Source organism: Lithobates pipiens, unplaced genomic scaffold (assembly GCF_037356315.1).
Source record: "Lithobates pipiens isolate NorthernLeopardFrog02 unplaced genomic scaffold, aLitPip1_a1.2 Scaffold_1, whole genome shotgun sequence".
NCBI classification, from domain to species: domain Eukaryota; kingdom Metazoa; phylum Chordata; class Amphibia; order Anura; family Ranidae; genus Lithobates; species Lithobates pipiens.
The window spans coordinates 106,654,074-106,669,320 of NW_027507685.1; the positions used below are offsets into that span (position 1 = coordinate 106,654,074).

General features: G+C 46.8%; 1 protein-coding gene across 2 annotated transcripts in view; it reads right to left on the bottom strand.

The window, feature by feature from the left end:
* RABGAP1 (RAB GTPase activating protein 1) overlaps positions 1–15,247 on the bottom strand; it is a 219,864-nt gene that overhangs the window by 183,297 nt on the left and 21,320 nt on the right. Inside the window, exons 3-4 of one of the 2 annotated variants that reach the window (XM_077469737.1) lie at positions 7,913–8,144; positions 4,663–4,870 (exon numbers count right to left, since the gene is read on the bottom strand). In XM_077469737.1, the coding sequence (XP_077325863.1) occupies positions 4,663–4,870; positions 7,913–8,144 (440 nt within the window). Of the gene's footprint in view, positions 1–4,662; positions 4,874–7,912; positions 8,145–15,247 lie in introns of both variants that reach the window. The other variant, XM_077469648.1, reaches the window with a different exon arrangement.

Genomic DNA, 15,247 nt, shown 5'->3' on the forward strand with positions numbered 1-15,247 from the left:
GTGGCCACACTGTGTAAAAGTCTCACACATGTGGTATCACTGTACTCGGGAGTAATAGCAGAATGTGTTTTGGGGTGTAATTTGTGGTATGCATATGCTGTGTGTGAGAAATAAACTGATAATATGACAATTTTGTGAAAAAAAAAAAAAAAAAAAAAGGAAAACAAATCTTGATTTTGCAAAGAATTGTGGGAAAAAATGACAACTTCAAAAAACTCATCATGCCTCTTAGAGCCAGTTCACACAGGGGTGACTCAGATCGGACTTTAGGTCGCCCCTGGTTGGCTCAGGTCGGACAACATGTAAAAATCAATGTAAGTGAATGAGAGCCGTCTTAATGCACGCTACTGAAGTCGCTCCGACTTCAGAAAAGGTTCCTGTACTTCTTCAATCCGATTTGTAGGCGACAGGTACCCATTGATTTCAATGGAGGTCGCCTCCAAGTCGGATCTCCGTCTATACAGAGGCGACTCTCACAGAATTATCAGCTCTCAAGAGGGAACTCCACGCAAATTTATTTTAAAAAAATTGGCGTAGGTTCCCCCTCCTAGAGAATATCAGGCCCTTAGGTCTGGTATGGATTCTAGGGGAAACCCCCTACGCCGAAAAAACGGCGTGGGGGTCCCCCCCAGATCCATACCAGACCCTTATCCCGAGCACGCTACCCGGCCGGAAAAGAAAGGGAGTGGGGACGAGCGAGCGCCCCCCCCCCCCCCTCCTGAGCCGTACCAGGCCGCATGCCCTCAACATGGGGGGTGCCTTGAGGAAGGGGGGGCCGTGATCAATTTTCAGATATTGGCACCATAGAATTGTGGACGCTATAACTTTCACAAAGACCAAATAATATCCACCAATTTTAATTATTTTTACCAAAGATATGTAGTAGTATAAATTTATGAAGAAAAATTACTAATCTGCAAAATTTTATAACAGAAACGAAGAAAAAAATTTTTTTTTTTTTTTTTTTTTTTTTTTTTTTTTTTTTTTTACAGAATTTTCCGTCTTTTTTCTTTTATAGCACAAAAAATAAAAAATCCAGCGGTGATTAAATACCACCAAAAGAAAGCTCTATTTGTGTGAAAAAAAGGACACAAATTTCATATGGGTACAGTGTTGCATGACTGAGTAATTGTCATTCAAAATGTGAGACCCCCGAAAGCTGAAAATTGGTCTGGTTAATTAACCACATCAATACAGTGCACTTACACCCCCTTCCTGACCAGACCAATTTTCAGCTTTCAGCGCTCTCACAGTTTGAATTACAATTACTCAGTCATCCAACACTGTACCCATATGACTCTTGCGTCCTTTTTTTTCCACACAAATAGAGCTTTCTTTTAGTGGTATTTAATCACTAGTGGGTTTTTTATGCTATAAATAAAATAAAACGTAAATTTTGTGAAGAAAATGCCTTATTCTTTGTTTCTGTCATACATTTTTGCTAATTAGTAATTTTTCTTCATAAATTTTGGCCAAAATTTATACTGTTACCAATCTTTGGTAAAAATAACCCACATTAGTGTATATTAAGTAAGTAAGTAGCATGATGAGTTTTTTTAAGTTGTCATTTTTTCCCACAATTCTTTGCAAAATGAAGATTTTTTTTTTTATTATTATTTTTTTTTACAAAATTGTCATTCATATCAGGTTATTTCTCACACACAGCATATGCATACAACAAAATTACACCCCAAAATACATTCTGCTACTCTTTCCGAGTACGGCGATACCACATGTGTGAGACTTTTACACAGCCTGGCCACATACAGAGCACCAATATTGATGTAGTACCTTCAGACGTTCTACGAGCAAAAATGACGCATCTCATTTCTCAACCACCTATTACACTTTTTAAGGCCCTGGACTACCAGTACAATGGAATTGCCCATAAAATGACCCCATTTTGGAAAGCAAACACCCCAAAATACATTCTGCTGCTCTTCCCGACTATGGCGATACCACATGTGTAGGACTTTTACATAGCCTGGTCACATAGAGAGGCCGAACATTGAAGTAGTACGTTCAGGCGTTCTAGGAGCATAAACGACACATCTCATTTCATTCCTACCCATCACACTTTTGAAGGTCCTGGACCACCAGGACAGTGAAATTACCCACAAAATTACCCCATTTTGGAAAGCAAACACCCCAAAGTATATTCTATGAGACATGGGCTGCAAATAGGTACTCGGGTACTCTGATGGGCTGGAGATAGGTACTCTGATGGCTTGGTGACTGGTATTTGGGTACTCTGAAGGGCGGTGACAGGTACTCTGATGGCTTGGTGACTGGTATTTGGGTACTCTGAAGGGCGGTGACAGGTACTCAGATGGACCGCGACGGGTACTCGGGTACTCTGATGGACCGCGACGGGTACTCGGGTACTCTGATGGACCGCGACGGGTACTCTGATGGACCGCGACGGGTACTCTGATGGACCGCGACGGGTACTCGGGTACTCTGATGGACCGCGACGGGTACTCGGGGAAATCTGATGGACCGTGACGGGTACTCGGGTACTCAGATGGACTGGGACAGGTACTCGGGTACTCAGATGGGCTGTGACAGGTACTCGGGTACTCAGATGGGCTGTGACAGGTACTCGGGTACTCTGATGGGCTGTGACAGGTACTCGGGTACTCTGATGGGCTGTGACGGGTACTCTGATGGGCTGTGACGGGTACTCTGATGGGCTGTGACGGGTACTCTGATGGGCTGTGACGGGTACTCGGGTACTCTGATGGGCTGTGACAGGTACTCGGGTACTCTGATGGGCTGTGACAGGTACTCAAATACTCTGATGGACTGTGATTGACAGGTACTATGAGGGGTGGTGACAGGTCCTCTTTATTTGGGGGGGGGGGGGGGGGCAATCAGTGTGCTTGATGTGTACTGTAGGCGGTAACGAGATGTTACCGCAATCTCCTCCTCACACACGATTGGTGTGTGAGGAGGAGAACCCGGTAACATCTCGTTACCGCGGTTTGTTTACATTTTAGTGATCGGCTGTGAAAGGATCACAGCCGATCACGTGGGTAAACAGCCGGCCAATGGCTGTTTACCAGCATCAGTGACGAGCAGTGTTCCCGCCACCGACGTGATCGCGCACATGCGCCGTGCACAGTCGGGGTGTGACCATCTGTGATCGGCCGTGACTTCATCACGGCCGATCACGTGGTAAACAGCCATAACCAATGGCTGTTCACCCCCTTCCGTGGCGAGCGGTGTCACCGTGACACGCCGCCACCGAAGAAACAGGGGTGCGTGCGCACGATCGCGCACATTCCCTGTTTAAACGGGAGGCCGTCATATGACGGCCTCCCGCCACAATAGGTGCGCGGCCTGGCCGTCATTGGACGGCCGGTGGTCAGCAACTAGTTAAGGGTGTTTAAGTGCCCAGTGGTCAAGCGGTTAATATATTTTGCAAACAGGTAATTTTTCTCCTTCATTGATGTACGCTGATGAGGCTTCACTGATGGGCACCGAAAGGCTGCATTGATGGGCACTGATAAGGCGGCACTGAGAAGGAGGCACTGGTGGGCACTGAGGAGGCGGAACTGATGGGTGGCACTGATGGGCGGTACTGAAAGGCATTGATAGGTGGCACTGAAGGACACTAAGATGTGGCAGTGATGGACACTGATGAGTACTGATGGGTGCCAGTGATGGGCACTGATCGGTACTGGTGACACCGATAGGCAGCACTGCTGGGTGGCACTGATGAGGCACTGATTGGCACCACTGGTGGACATTGATAGGTGGCACTCGTTGGGATTGATAGGTGGCACTGATTGCGCAAACTTATGCACTGAATCGTGGCACTGTGTGGGCACTGGCAGGTGGCACTGGAAGGTGGTACTGGTGGGCACAGATGAGGCGGCCTCGCCACTTCCTCTTCAGGACCGATGTCCCTTGCACTGAAGCCGGCTTTTTTTTGTCAGCGTGAGGACAAAAAAAAAAAAAAAAGATTACCGATCCTCTGTTTACATCACGTGATCAGCTGTCATTGGCTGACAGCTGACCACGTGGTAAGGGACCAGGATCGGCCCCTTACTCCGATCTGTGATCACCCGAGCCTCACTGACTCGGTGATCATAGCACGTGCCCCTGCAAAGGGGAGGACGTCTATTGACGGCCTCCCGGCAAAGTAGATCCGCTCTGTAGCTGTCATACGGAGCGCAGATCTGAAGGCGTTAAGCGGTTAAAGCTGTTAACTATAACTTTCTCGCAAACCAATCAATATATGCTTATTGAGATTTTGTTTTGTTTTTATAACCAAAGACATGTAGCAGAATACATTTTGGCCTAAATGTATGAAGAAATTTAATTCATTGTTTAATAGAAAGTATAAAATATTTTTTTTATAAAATAAAATATGAAAAAAATGTTTTTCAAAATTCTTTTTAAAATTGTTAATATAATAAATAAAAAAATATTAAAAAAACGCAGCGTTGATCAAATACCACCAAAAGAAAAAGAAAAAAAATTATATAAATGTCACCTGGATACAGTGTTGCATGACCGCGCCAGTCTAAGTAGCGCAGTGCTGAATAGCAAAGAAAATCCCTGGTCATGAAGGGGGGTGGGGGGTAAAATCTTCCGGAGCTCAAGTGGTTAAATAAATGGGGAAAAAAAATAAATAAAAATGAAACTTGTCTCTACCTGACAGTTCCTTCAGACACATTAGGTACAGAAAGCGTCACATCCAGCGCATTCTGGCATTGTCCCCGAAGAATGGAGATCATTCGAAGAGCTTCCACTTCGCTGCGGGGAGCGTTCACAGAGGCACATCCCAGGTAAGTGAGTTGACTGAACACTACGCTGTCTTCATCAGGAAGGGGCGAGAACAAATCCGAAGCATCTGCGCCCTCTGCTAAATATATAGAGAAAAAATTTAATAAATCAGTGCTATGTCAGGTATACCTCGTATTACATACCTATAATGCACACCCACGTAATACTGAGTAGACCCCCCCCCCCCCTTTTTTTCCACCAAAACAGCCTTGGCCCATTGTGACATGGCCTCCATTAGACTTCTGAAAGTACGCTGTGGTATCTCCTGCTGATGGCTTCTTCCCATACTGCATCCCGGGGCCATCTCTTCCCCAGGTAAGGGACGCACCCAGCCATCAGACCAGGCCAACTTCTTCCATTGCTTCGTGCTCCAGTTCCACAGATTCTCAATGGGATTTAGGTCTGGACTGTGACTGGGCCATTCTAACACATGAATATGCTTTGATCTAAACCATTCCATTGTAGCTCTGGCTGTATGTTTCGGGTCGTTGTAATGCTGGAAGGTGAACCTCCGCCCCAGTCTCAAGTCTTTTGCAGACTAAAGCCCCATACACACTATCAGATTATCTGCTGAGTTTTTCCTTCAGATTTACCAAAACCATCTAGTACAAGTGCCTGCCTGATTGCATATACATTGAAACTCCTAAGGTTTGTCCTCATATTATATGGTTTTGGTAAATCTGAAGGAAAAACTCAACAGATAATCTGATAGTGTGTATGGGGCTTAACAGGTTTTCTTCTAAGATTGTCCTGTATTTGTCTCCATCCATCTTCCCATCAACTCTGATCAGCTTCCCTGTCCCTGCTGAAGAAAACCATCCCCATCACATGATGCTGCCACCACCATGTCTCACAGTGGGGATGGTGTGTTCATGGTGATGTGCAGTGTTAGTTTTCCCCACACATATCGATTTGCTTTTAGGCCAGAAAGTAGAATTTTGGTCTCCTCTGACCATATCACCTTCTTCCACATGTTTGCTGTGTCCTCCACATGGCTTCTCACAAACTACAAACAAGACTTCTTATGACTTTCTTTCACCAATGTCTTTCTTCTTGTCACTCTTCCATAAAGGGCAGATTTGTGGAGAGCACGACTAATAGTTGTCCTGTGGACAGATTCTCCCACCTGAGCTGTGGATTCTTGCAGCTCCTCCAGAGTTACCATGGACCTCTTGGCTCTTCTCTGATGAATGCTCTCCTTGCCCGGCCTGTCAGTTTAAGTGGACGGCCATGTCCTGGTAGGTTTGCAGTTGTGGCATACTCTTTCCATTTTCCAATGATGGATTGAACAGAGCTCCGTGAGATGATCAAGGCTTGGGAGATTTTTTCTATAACCTAACCCTGCTTTATACTTCTCCACAACTTTATTCCTGACCTGTCTGGTGTGTTCCTTGGCCTTCATGATGCTGTTTGTTCACTAAGGTTCTCTAACAAACCTCTGAGGGCTTCACAGAACTGCTGTATTTATACTGAGATTACAGGACACACGGGTGGTCTTTATTTTCTAATTAGGTGACTTCTAAAGGCAATTGTTTCTACTAGATTTTAGTTAGGGGTATCAGAGTAAAGGTGTCAGGGCTGGGCTCAGCCCTTCCTTCTCTGATCTGGCCGCTCAGCTGTCGGCTAATTACCAGCTCCTATCTTTCCACAGTGGCTCGTTGATGATCCTGCTCATCAGTCCTGCCTACTTAAAGAGGAAGTAAACCCTTCCAAACAACTTGGACCTATAGGTAAGCCTAGATTAAGGCTTACCTGTCGGTCCAAGCAATATCTCCTAAACCTATATGGTTTAGGAGATATTTGCCCGAAAATGGGACCGCTGTCTACGGCGCATGCGCCGTAGACAGCGGCGCGCAGGCGCACTAAATGCGGCAAATCCAAGAATGGATTTGCCTAATTTGTCGACTCCCGTGCGCATGCGCGGGAGTGACGTCATCGCGGCTTCGCCGTATGGCAGCGGCGGAGCTGCGAGACGCGACTCCCGTGCGCATGCGCGGGAGTGACGTCATCGCGGCTGCGCCGCTGTGATTCGTCGGAGCTGCGAGACGCCACCAGCAACATGGATGCGGCGGACTACAGGGGACAGCGGCGACTTCGCTGGCTCCTGTGTCAGGTAAGTGACACATAATGAGCTACTATGCGATGCATAGTAGTCCATTATGCTTTACCTTTGCAGGGAAAAAAAGAGGAAGTAAACCCATCAGGGTTTACTTCCTCTTTAAGCTGTCCAGTCCAGAGGAGCTCTGCCTTCGCCTTGGTCAACATCATAGAGACTATCGCCTGCGATCCTGTTCAAGACTTGCTTGGCTGACATCCCTTCTGGCTCCAGATCCTGCTTGCTGTTCAACTACATTGATCCCCGACTTCTGGCTCGGCTGATTATCCGTTCCGGTTACCAAACTCTGGCTATGTTTTGACTATGTTTGTTCTTTTTACTTTTATTATTAAACAAGTGTGATTTAACTATACTTCTGTCTCGCTATCTCCCTGATTTCATGGTTTCTGACAAAAAGGAGGCTGAATAGAAATGCACACCACATTTTTTCACATATTTATTAATTTATTTGTAACAAAATGTTGAAAACCATTTCTCATTTTCCTTCCACTTCACAATTATGTGCCACTTTGTGTTGGCCTATCACAAAAAAAATCCCAATAAAATACATTTACAATTTTGTTTGTAAAATGAAAACATTTGGAAAATTTCAAGGGGTATGAATGCTTTTTCAAGGCACTGTAAATTTATAATTTTTTTTTTTTTTTACTATTTTTCCTTTGATAATAAACAAAATATAAAAAATAAAAAAAAAAATTAAAAAAATCAGGCGATATCCATTACCATTTACCTCCAAATGAGAAAAAATTAAAAAAATAATAAAAAAACGGTATAAAAACACGTGTAAAAGTTGCAAAATTGTGCTCAGGCATGAAGATTTGTTTTCCCATTAGGCGCAAAGGGGTTAAGATATAAAATAGAAAAAAACAACGGTAATGAATGTTTAGTAGCAGTTTAGGAGGATGTTGTGTAGATGAAGAACACTCCGTATAAATAAGTGGTGTCGTTTGCAATCCAAAACATTAGCAGCTCATGAAGAGAAAAACCTGAAAACCTCCTCACCTTGCTGTCCCGATTTCACTGGCAGGCTCAGCTCCTGTTTCTGTAGCCCCACTGAGGAAGGGTTAATAGAGGAAGACGCAGTGGAGGTTTCATTGGAGGATTCATCCACTTCCTCCTCTGGATGTGCCTTGTCCCCCTCCTCTGCCTGGCTGTCATGGTCCTCCGTTGGTGTGTCCATCAGAACGTCTTCCAGCTCCTTCTGGAGCTGCTGCTCGCTTCCGTTCCCCACAATCTACAAAATTTTATTTTTTTAAAATAAATAAATAAAAACAAACAATTCACACCTGAACGTTACGTTTTTTTCGGGCCTTTCTTCAGACATTTGTATGGGCGTTTTTGGTGCGTTTTGTATACAGTGTTTCTAAAACATTTTGAACTTTGTCGTTTTTTTTGTTTTGTTTTTTATTAGCCCAAAAAAATCACCAATTTCATCATTTGTTGCTATACATCCACTTTTATTATTTATTCATTTTTAAACTTTTTTTTTTTGTAAGGAGTTAGGGATTAATGTATTTATTATAATTATTCATTTACTTCTTTTTATTTATTTTATTAGGTTAGGAGTTAATATTAGGGGTTAGGAGTTAGAATTAGGAGTTTATTATGGGTTAGGGTTTTGGGTTAATATTAGGGTTAGGAGTGAGGATTAGAGGTTAATATTAGGGTTAGGAGTGAGGATTAGGGGTTAATATTAGGGTTCGTAGTGAGGATTAGGGGTTAATATTAGGGTTCGTAGTGAGGATTAGGGGTTAATATTAGGGTTCGGAGTGAGGATTAGGGGTTAATATTAGGGTTCGGAGTGAGGATTAGGGGTTATTAGGGTTAGGAGTGAGGATTAGGGGTTAATATTAGGGTTCGTAGTGAGGATTAGGGGTTAATATTAGGGTTGGGAGTGAGGATTAGGGGTTAATATTAGGGTTAGGAGTGAGGGTTAAGGGTTAATATTAGGGTTAGGCGCGAGGATTATTAAGGATTTGGATTAGGGTTAGGGGTTATAAGGGTTAGGGTTTCTTATTAAGGCTGGGTTCACACTGCTGCGGGGGGAGATCCGGATGTGATTCGCACCGCACTGCAGTGCAAATCACATCCGATCTCCGTAGCGATGCGAGTTCAGCCATACAGATAGTATGGCTGAATTCGCATCGCTCCCGCAGCAAACTCGCACGGGACCCTTTTTTGGTCCGCAACAGAATCGGATCGCATGGGTGTTCACACCATGCGATCCGATTCCTGTGCGAGTCGGCAGATCGCACTGCGATATGCGGACGGATCTGGGGGTGTCATTAACATATCATTGACACTCCCAGCCATCCGCATAGGGCAGTGTGAACTGCCGGCGGGAGGTGTGCGATGCGGGAAAACGCCACGGATTCCCGGCGTTCCTGCATCGCTGTGGTGTGAACCCGGCCTTAGGGTTAACATTAGGGTTTATTTATTTATTTTGTATCTTTTATGTATGATTATCATTTATGTATTTTATTATTTATTATTTCTTTTTCTTTTACTATTGCATTTGAGCAGAGAAATGATCAGAAATGCAGGACAAAATGCGCTAAACCACTGAAAATCACGTGAATCAAGCGACATCCCCGGTTTAGAAAATTCAAGGAAAATAAAATAAATTTCTTCAAAACAATATTGCCAGAAGAAAGCCTTAATGATATTAAAGGCAAAATTAAAAAAAAAGTAACAAAAACACCATCCTATGGTTACCTGCTCTATGTAACGGTTTTGTACAGAGCAGCCCCGATTCTCCTCTTCTCAGTCCCCCCTCCCCCGCTGGCTCTCCTGGCCCCTCCCTCCTGTCGAGTGCCCCCCAGAGCAAGCAGTTTGCAATAGGGGCACTCAAGCAGATTCACTCACGGGCCTCTGCTGTGTGTCCATTCAGACACGGAGCCGTGGTTCAGCCCCACCCCTTCTCTCTCTCCTCATTGGCGGTGATTGACACCAGTGGGAGCCAATGGCCCATGCTGCTGTCTCAGTCAATGAGGAGGAAGAGACCCTGGAGAGCCGAGGGACTTGTGCACATCGCTGGATCGATGGGGAGCTCAGGTAAGTATTGGGGGGCTGGGGGGGGGGGATGTTGCACAGAATGCATGATGGTAAAGAAACTTTCAGCCACTATAACTACTTTAGTTATTCTCATGAAAAAGCAATGCATACATTACCTCGTTATCGTAAGCAGAGCTGCACCCATGAAAGTATGATCCTAGTTCCTCCCCTCCCCCTCTTACACAATTGGAGAATATTTCCTCACTTCTGCAAAGGTTTATTACCCAGCACTTCCCCCCCACCCCAGGCTAGAAAGATGTAGGCAGCCCCTTGCTGCCCTCTGCAGTGCCCACATCCCCCATCCCAGGAGGCGGGGTCAGCCTAGGACAGGGCTGGATACATTTACTTTAAATCTAGGAGCCAGCTAAGACAGTCAGGAGCCAGTTTTCTTTTGTTTTACCAATTGTCTACCAGGCAGGTGATATTCTGGTGGTGTTTAATCACCGCTGGGGGTGGGGGGGGGCTATTTTTTTTGCTAAATGCATCACCAAAAAATGAAAAACATTTCTTCACTGATAGGCAGGAGGAAGCATGTATGACAGAAGAGACCCGATGGATAGGGGGCCGATGGGGTTCGATAGGGGGGCAGACAGGGTTAGATGGGGGGGGGAGACGACAGGGTTAGATAAGGGGGGGAAGACGACAGGGTTAGATAAGGGGGGGGGGGGAGACGACAGGGTTAGATAAGGGGGGGAGGAGACGACAGGGTTAGATAAGGGGGGGAGGAGACGACAGGGTTAGATAAGGGGGGAGGGGAGACGACGGGGTTAGATAAGGGGGGAGGGGAGACGACGGGGTTAGATAAGGGGGGAGGGGAGACGGCGGGGTTAGATAAGGGGGGAAGACGACGGGGTTAGATAAGGGGGGAAGACGACGGGGTTAGATAAGGGGGGAGGGGAGACGACGGGGTTAGATAAGGGGGGAGGGGAGACGACGGGGTTAGATAAGGGGGGAGGGAAGACGACGGGGTTAGATAAGGGGGGAGGGAAGACGACGGGGTTAGATAAGGGGGGAGGGAAGACGACGGGGTTAGATAAGGGGGGAAGACGACGGGGTTAGATAAGGGGGGAAGACGACGGGGTTAGATAAGGGGGGAAGACGACGGGGTTAGATAAGGGGGGGAAGACGACGGGGTTAGATAAGGGGGCGAAGACGACGGGGTTAGATAAGGGGGGGAAGACGACGGGGTTAGATAAGGGGGGGAAGACGACGGGGTTAGATAAGGGGGGAAGACGACGGGGTTAGATAAGGGGGGGGGGCGCCGACAGGGGGAACGGCACGGACCGACAGGGGGAACGGCACGGACCGACAGGGGGAACGGCACGGACCGACAGGGGGAACGGCACGGACCGACAGGGGGAACGGCACGGACCGACAGGGGGAACGGCACGGACCGACAGGGGGAACGGCACGGACCGACAGGGGGAACGGCACGGACCGACAGGGGGAACGGCACGGACCGACAGGGGGAACGGCACGGACCGACAGGGGGAACGGCACGGACCGACAGGGGGAACGGCACGGACCGACAGGGGGAACGGCACGGACCGACAGGGGGAACGGCACGGACAGACAGGGGGAACGGCACGGACAGACAGGGGGAACGGCACGGACAGACAGGGGGAACGGCACGGACAGACAGGGGGAACGGCACGGACAGACAGGGGGAACGGCACGGACAGACAGGGGGAACGGCACGGACAGACAGGGGGAACGGCACGGACAGACAGGGGGAACGACACGGACAGACAGGGGGAACGACACGGACAGATAGGGAATGCTAGGGTGGCTAACAGAGACCAACAGGGACAGAGGGGGTCCGACATGGGCTGGATGATTTTAACACCCTCCCCCCACAACCTCAAGTCTAAATGAGTCCTAAGGGGGATACAGTTTTGAGAACTGAAATGGTATAAAATAAATCCCTTAGGCAGTGGAAAGAATGGCGGGGGGGGGGGGGGGGGGTGAACACAAGGCAAAGATAAAATGTGTCTTGTTTGCACCCTGCCAGTCTTTGGGCTTCTTCTTTCTGTCCTGACACAAAGACTGTCTACACTCGGAGTGCTCCTTAAGGTAAAGCACACAGTACCCTCCCTCCCTGTCCCAATATACGGGTGTACACCAAACTCCAGTCTTCTCATTGTGTCTGGGATCTGTGGTTTTGCTGTACACCTGCGGACGAGGTGCCGCCAACAGATCAAGTGTAGACACGCTGGGAAGAGATCCCAGAACAGGCTCAGCAACAATTAGGAAACAAACAGAACAAGTGCAGTGAGTCTGTCAGCCAAAACCCCCGCACCCGAGCAACACAAATCACCGCCCGACTCCCAGCAAGGCATTTCCTCATGTTCACAGTAGAGCTGCACGATTAATCAGATCGCGATCGCGATCTCGATTCACCCCCCCCCCACCCCCCCATGATCTCCAGGCTGGATGACCCACGATTTTGATATTCTTGCCAGTTCCACGTAACCAGCGGCGCCGTGTAACACCGACGTCAGCAACCGGAACTGATGTCAGTCATTGGAGAGCAAGATGCGGAGCAGTGCATACACCACTGGAGTGGAGGTCGTGATGCCTGATATTATAAATATTACCACAGTCAGCTAGTGCGACCCAGAGAGTCTCAGTGTGGGGGTAGCTGACTGACTGTGCTAATATGTATAATATGGGTACTACTAGCTGTCTCGGACTGTGGTAATATTCATAATATATTAAGGGACAGTGGTTGTTGCCAGTATTTTAAGTCCACTCCTCACATGTCCCTCTTTAATAGCCTAGCCTGTCCGACTGTCATCTGCAAGCGGTTTGGGGCCCAGCCATGACAGCACCAGGTTGTGTGACTTAAAAAAAAAAAACAAAGAAGAAAAAAAAAAAAAAAAACACTGTTTGTTGCCTTTTAAATGTCAGTGCAATAGTGCATGCATGTGCATATAGCTAGCTGCAACTTCAGACAGTGTTTTCAAACTAAGGCAAATGATAGTGTGCGCTCTCAATTTGTTTTCTCTAGGTACATACAACAAGAACATTGTCAACAGGTCTGTCTGCTTCCGTCCACATCACACCCAGTTGAATATAACGGAAAGAGAGAGAGAGCTGCAGCAGCACCTTAGCAATTTGGAGAATATACACAGGACTCTTCAGCCCAGATGGGGTCTTCTGTATTGGCGCAATCACTGGGGGTGCCTGCCTGCAGTGCCTGGTCATAGAAAAATGAGTGAGGCAGCAGAGGCCAGTGCAGACAACGCAGACAGTGCTGAGGCTGCCGCAGGCACAGACTCGGAGGTAGAGCAATGCACAAGTGAGTCTGATAAAATTTAAAACCCAGATGATTTTGTTCCAAAAAAGAGGAGCTTATTTCCAAGTGTGGGCTTATTTCAGATTCAAACCAGATGACACTCAGCAAACCATCTACTGCAAGCAATGTTTAGCCGTTGTTTGTGCACCAAAGGGTAACACCACCAATCTGTTTAATCACCTGAAACGTAATCACATACAAGAATATGAGACGGTAGGGAAAAAGAAAACTGCTCAATCACAAAGTACCTGCAAGCATATGAAACAAACGTCAATTAAAGGAACATTATTTAATGAAACACCGTACCCAACAAACTCTCTCAGGCGCAAAGAAATAACAGACGCAATCACATTTCACCTGGCTAAAGACATGGCTCCCGTGACCACTGTTGAAAAAGAGGGGTTTAAAAAACTCATTCAAACCCTTGATAAGCGCTTTCAATTGCCCTCTCGTACTTATTTTTCACATGTTGCAATCCCTGCTCTGTTCGTCAAATGTCGTGAAAGAGTTGCAACGGAATTGCGAGATGTAGTTAATTTTGCAGCAACTTCAGATTTATGGTCCAGCAGAGCAATGGAACCATACATGAGTTTAACAATCCATTTCATTAATGATGATTTTGAGATGACAAGTCGGTGCCTGCAAACTGGGTTTTTCGCCCCCGAGGACCACACTGGCAAAGCTTTGGCACAGGCATTAAGACCCCTTTCACACTGGGGCGTTTTTCAGGCGTTTTTCATGCGCTTTAGCGTTAAAAAAGCGCCTGAAAGAAGCTGCAACTGCAATCCCAATGTAAAAGCCCGAGTGCTTTCACACCAAGATCCCTTTCACACTGGGGCGTTTTTCAGGCGCTTTAGTGTTAAAAAAAGCGCCTGAAAGAAGCTGCAACTGCAATCCCAATGTAAAAGCCCGAGTGCTTTTACACTGAGGCGCTGCGCTGGCAGAGCATCAAAAAAAGTCCTGCAAGCAGCTTCTTTGCAGCGCTTTTAGAGCGGTGAATACAACGCTCCTAAAACGCCCCTTCCCATTGAAATCAATGGGAAGTGCTTGTAAAACGCCCGAAAAACGCCTGAAAAACGCTACTGGCAGCAGCGTTTTGTAGGCACTTTTAACCCTTTATTTGGCCACTAGCAGGGGTTAAAAGCGCCCATTAACGCTCGAAAAACGCTGGTAAAGCGCTGCTAGTTTAAGCGGCGCTTTACGAGCGTTTTTCGGGCGCTGACATTTTTACATTGGGACTGCAGATGAGGCTTCTTTCAAGCGCTTTACAGGCGCTTTTTTTAACGCTGAAGCTCTTGAAAAACGCCTGAAAAATGCCCCAGTGTGAAAGGGGTCTAAAGGATGCTCTCATCAACTGGAAATTGGAGGAGAAGAATCTTGTGTGCATCACTACAGACAACGGAAGCAACATTGTAAAGGCCATATCTATAAATCACTGGACACGATTGCAGTGTTTTGGCCATAGGCTTCATCTCGCAATAGAGAATGCAATGAAGGACCCACAAATTGAGCGTGCTATGGGTTTGTGCAAAAAGCTTGTTGGGTGTTTTAGCTATAGTTGGAGGAGGAAGAGGGAGCTTTCTGATGCACAAAAACAACTCTGTTTACCAGACCACAAGCTCAAGACAGAGTGCCCAACAAGGAGGGGATCTAGGCAGGCTATGGTGAGGAGGATACTTGAGCAGATAGCTGCCATCACCCATGTCCTCTCTTCTGACCGCAAGGCTAGGCACCTCTTGCCAACATGGCAAGACCTAGAGATCCTGGAGGCTGTGGACAAGACTCTCACCCCACTGGCAGACTTCACAGATGCTCTTTCAGGAGAGCAGTATGTCAGTGTCTCTTCTGTGAAACCTGCTCTACACCTATTTCAGTCTTCTGTTTTGGCTGTTAAGGAAGATGACTCTTGATGAAGATGATCTTATTTGCACAATGAAATAAAAGATAATGGGGTATCTGGAGGAAAAAATATCAGGACCAAAAAA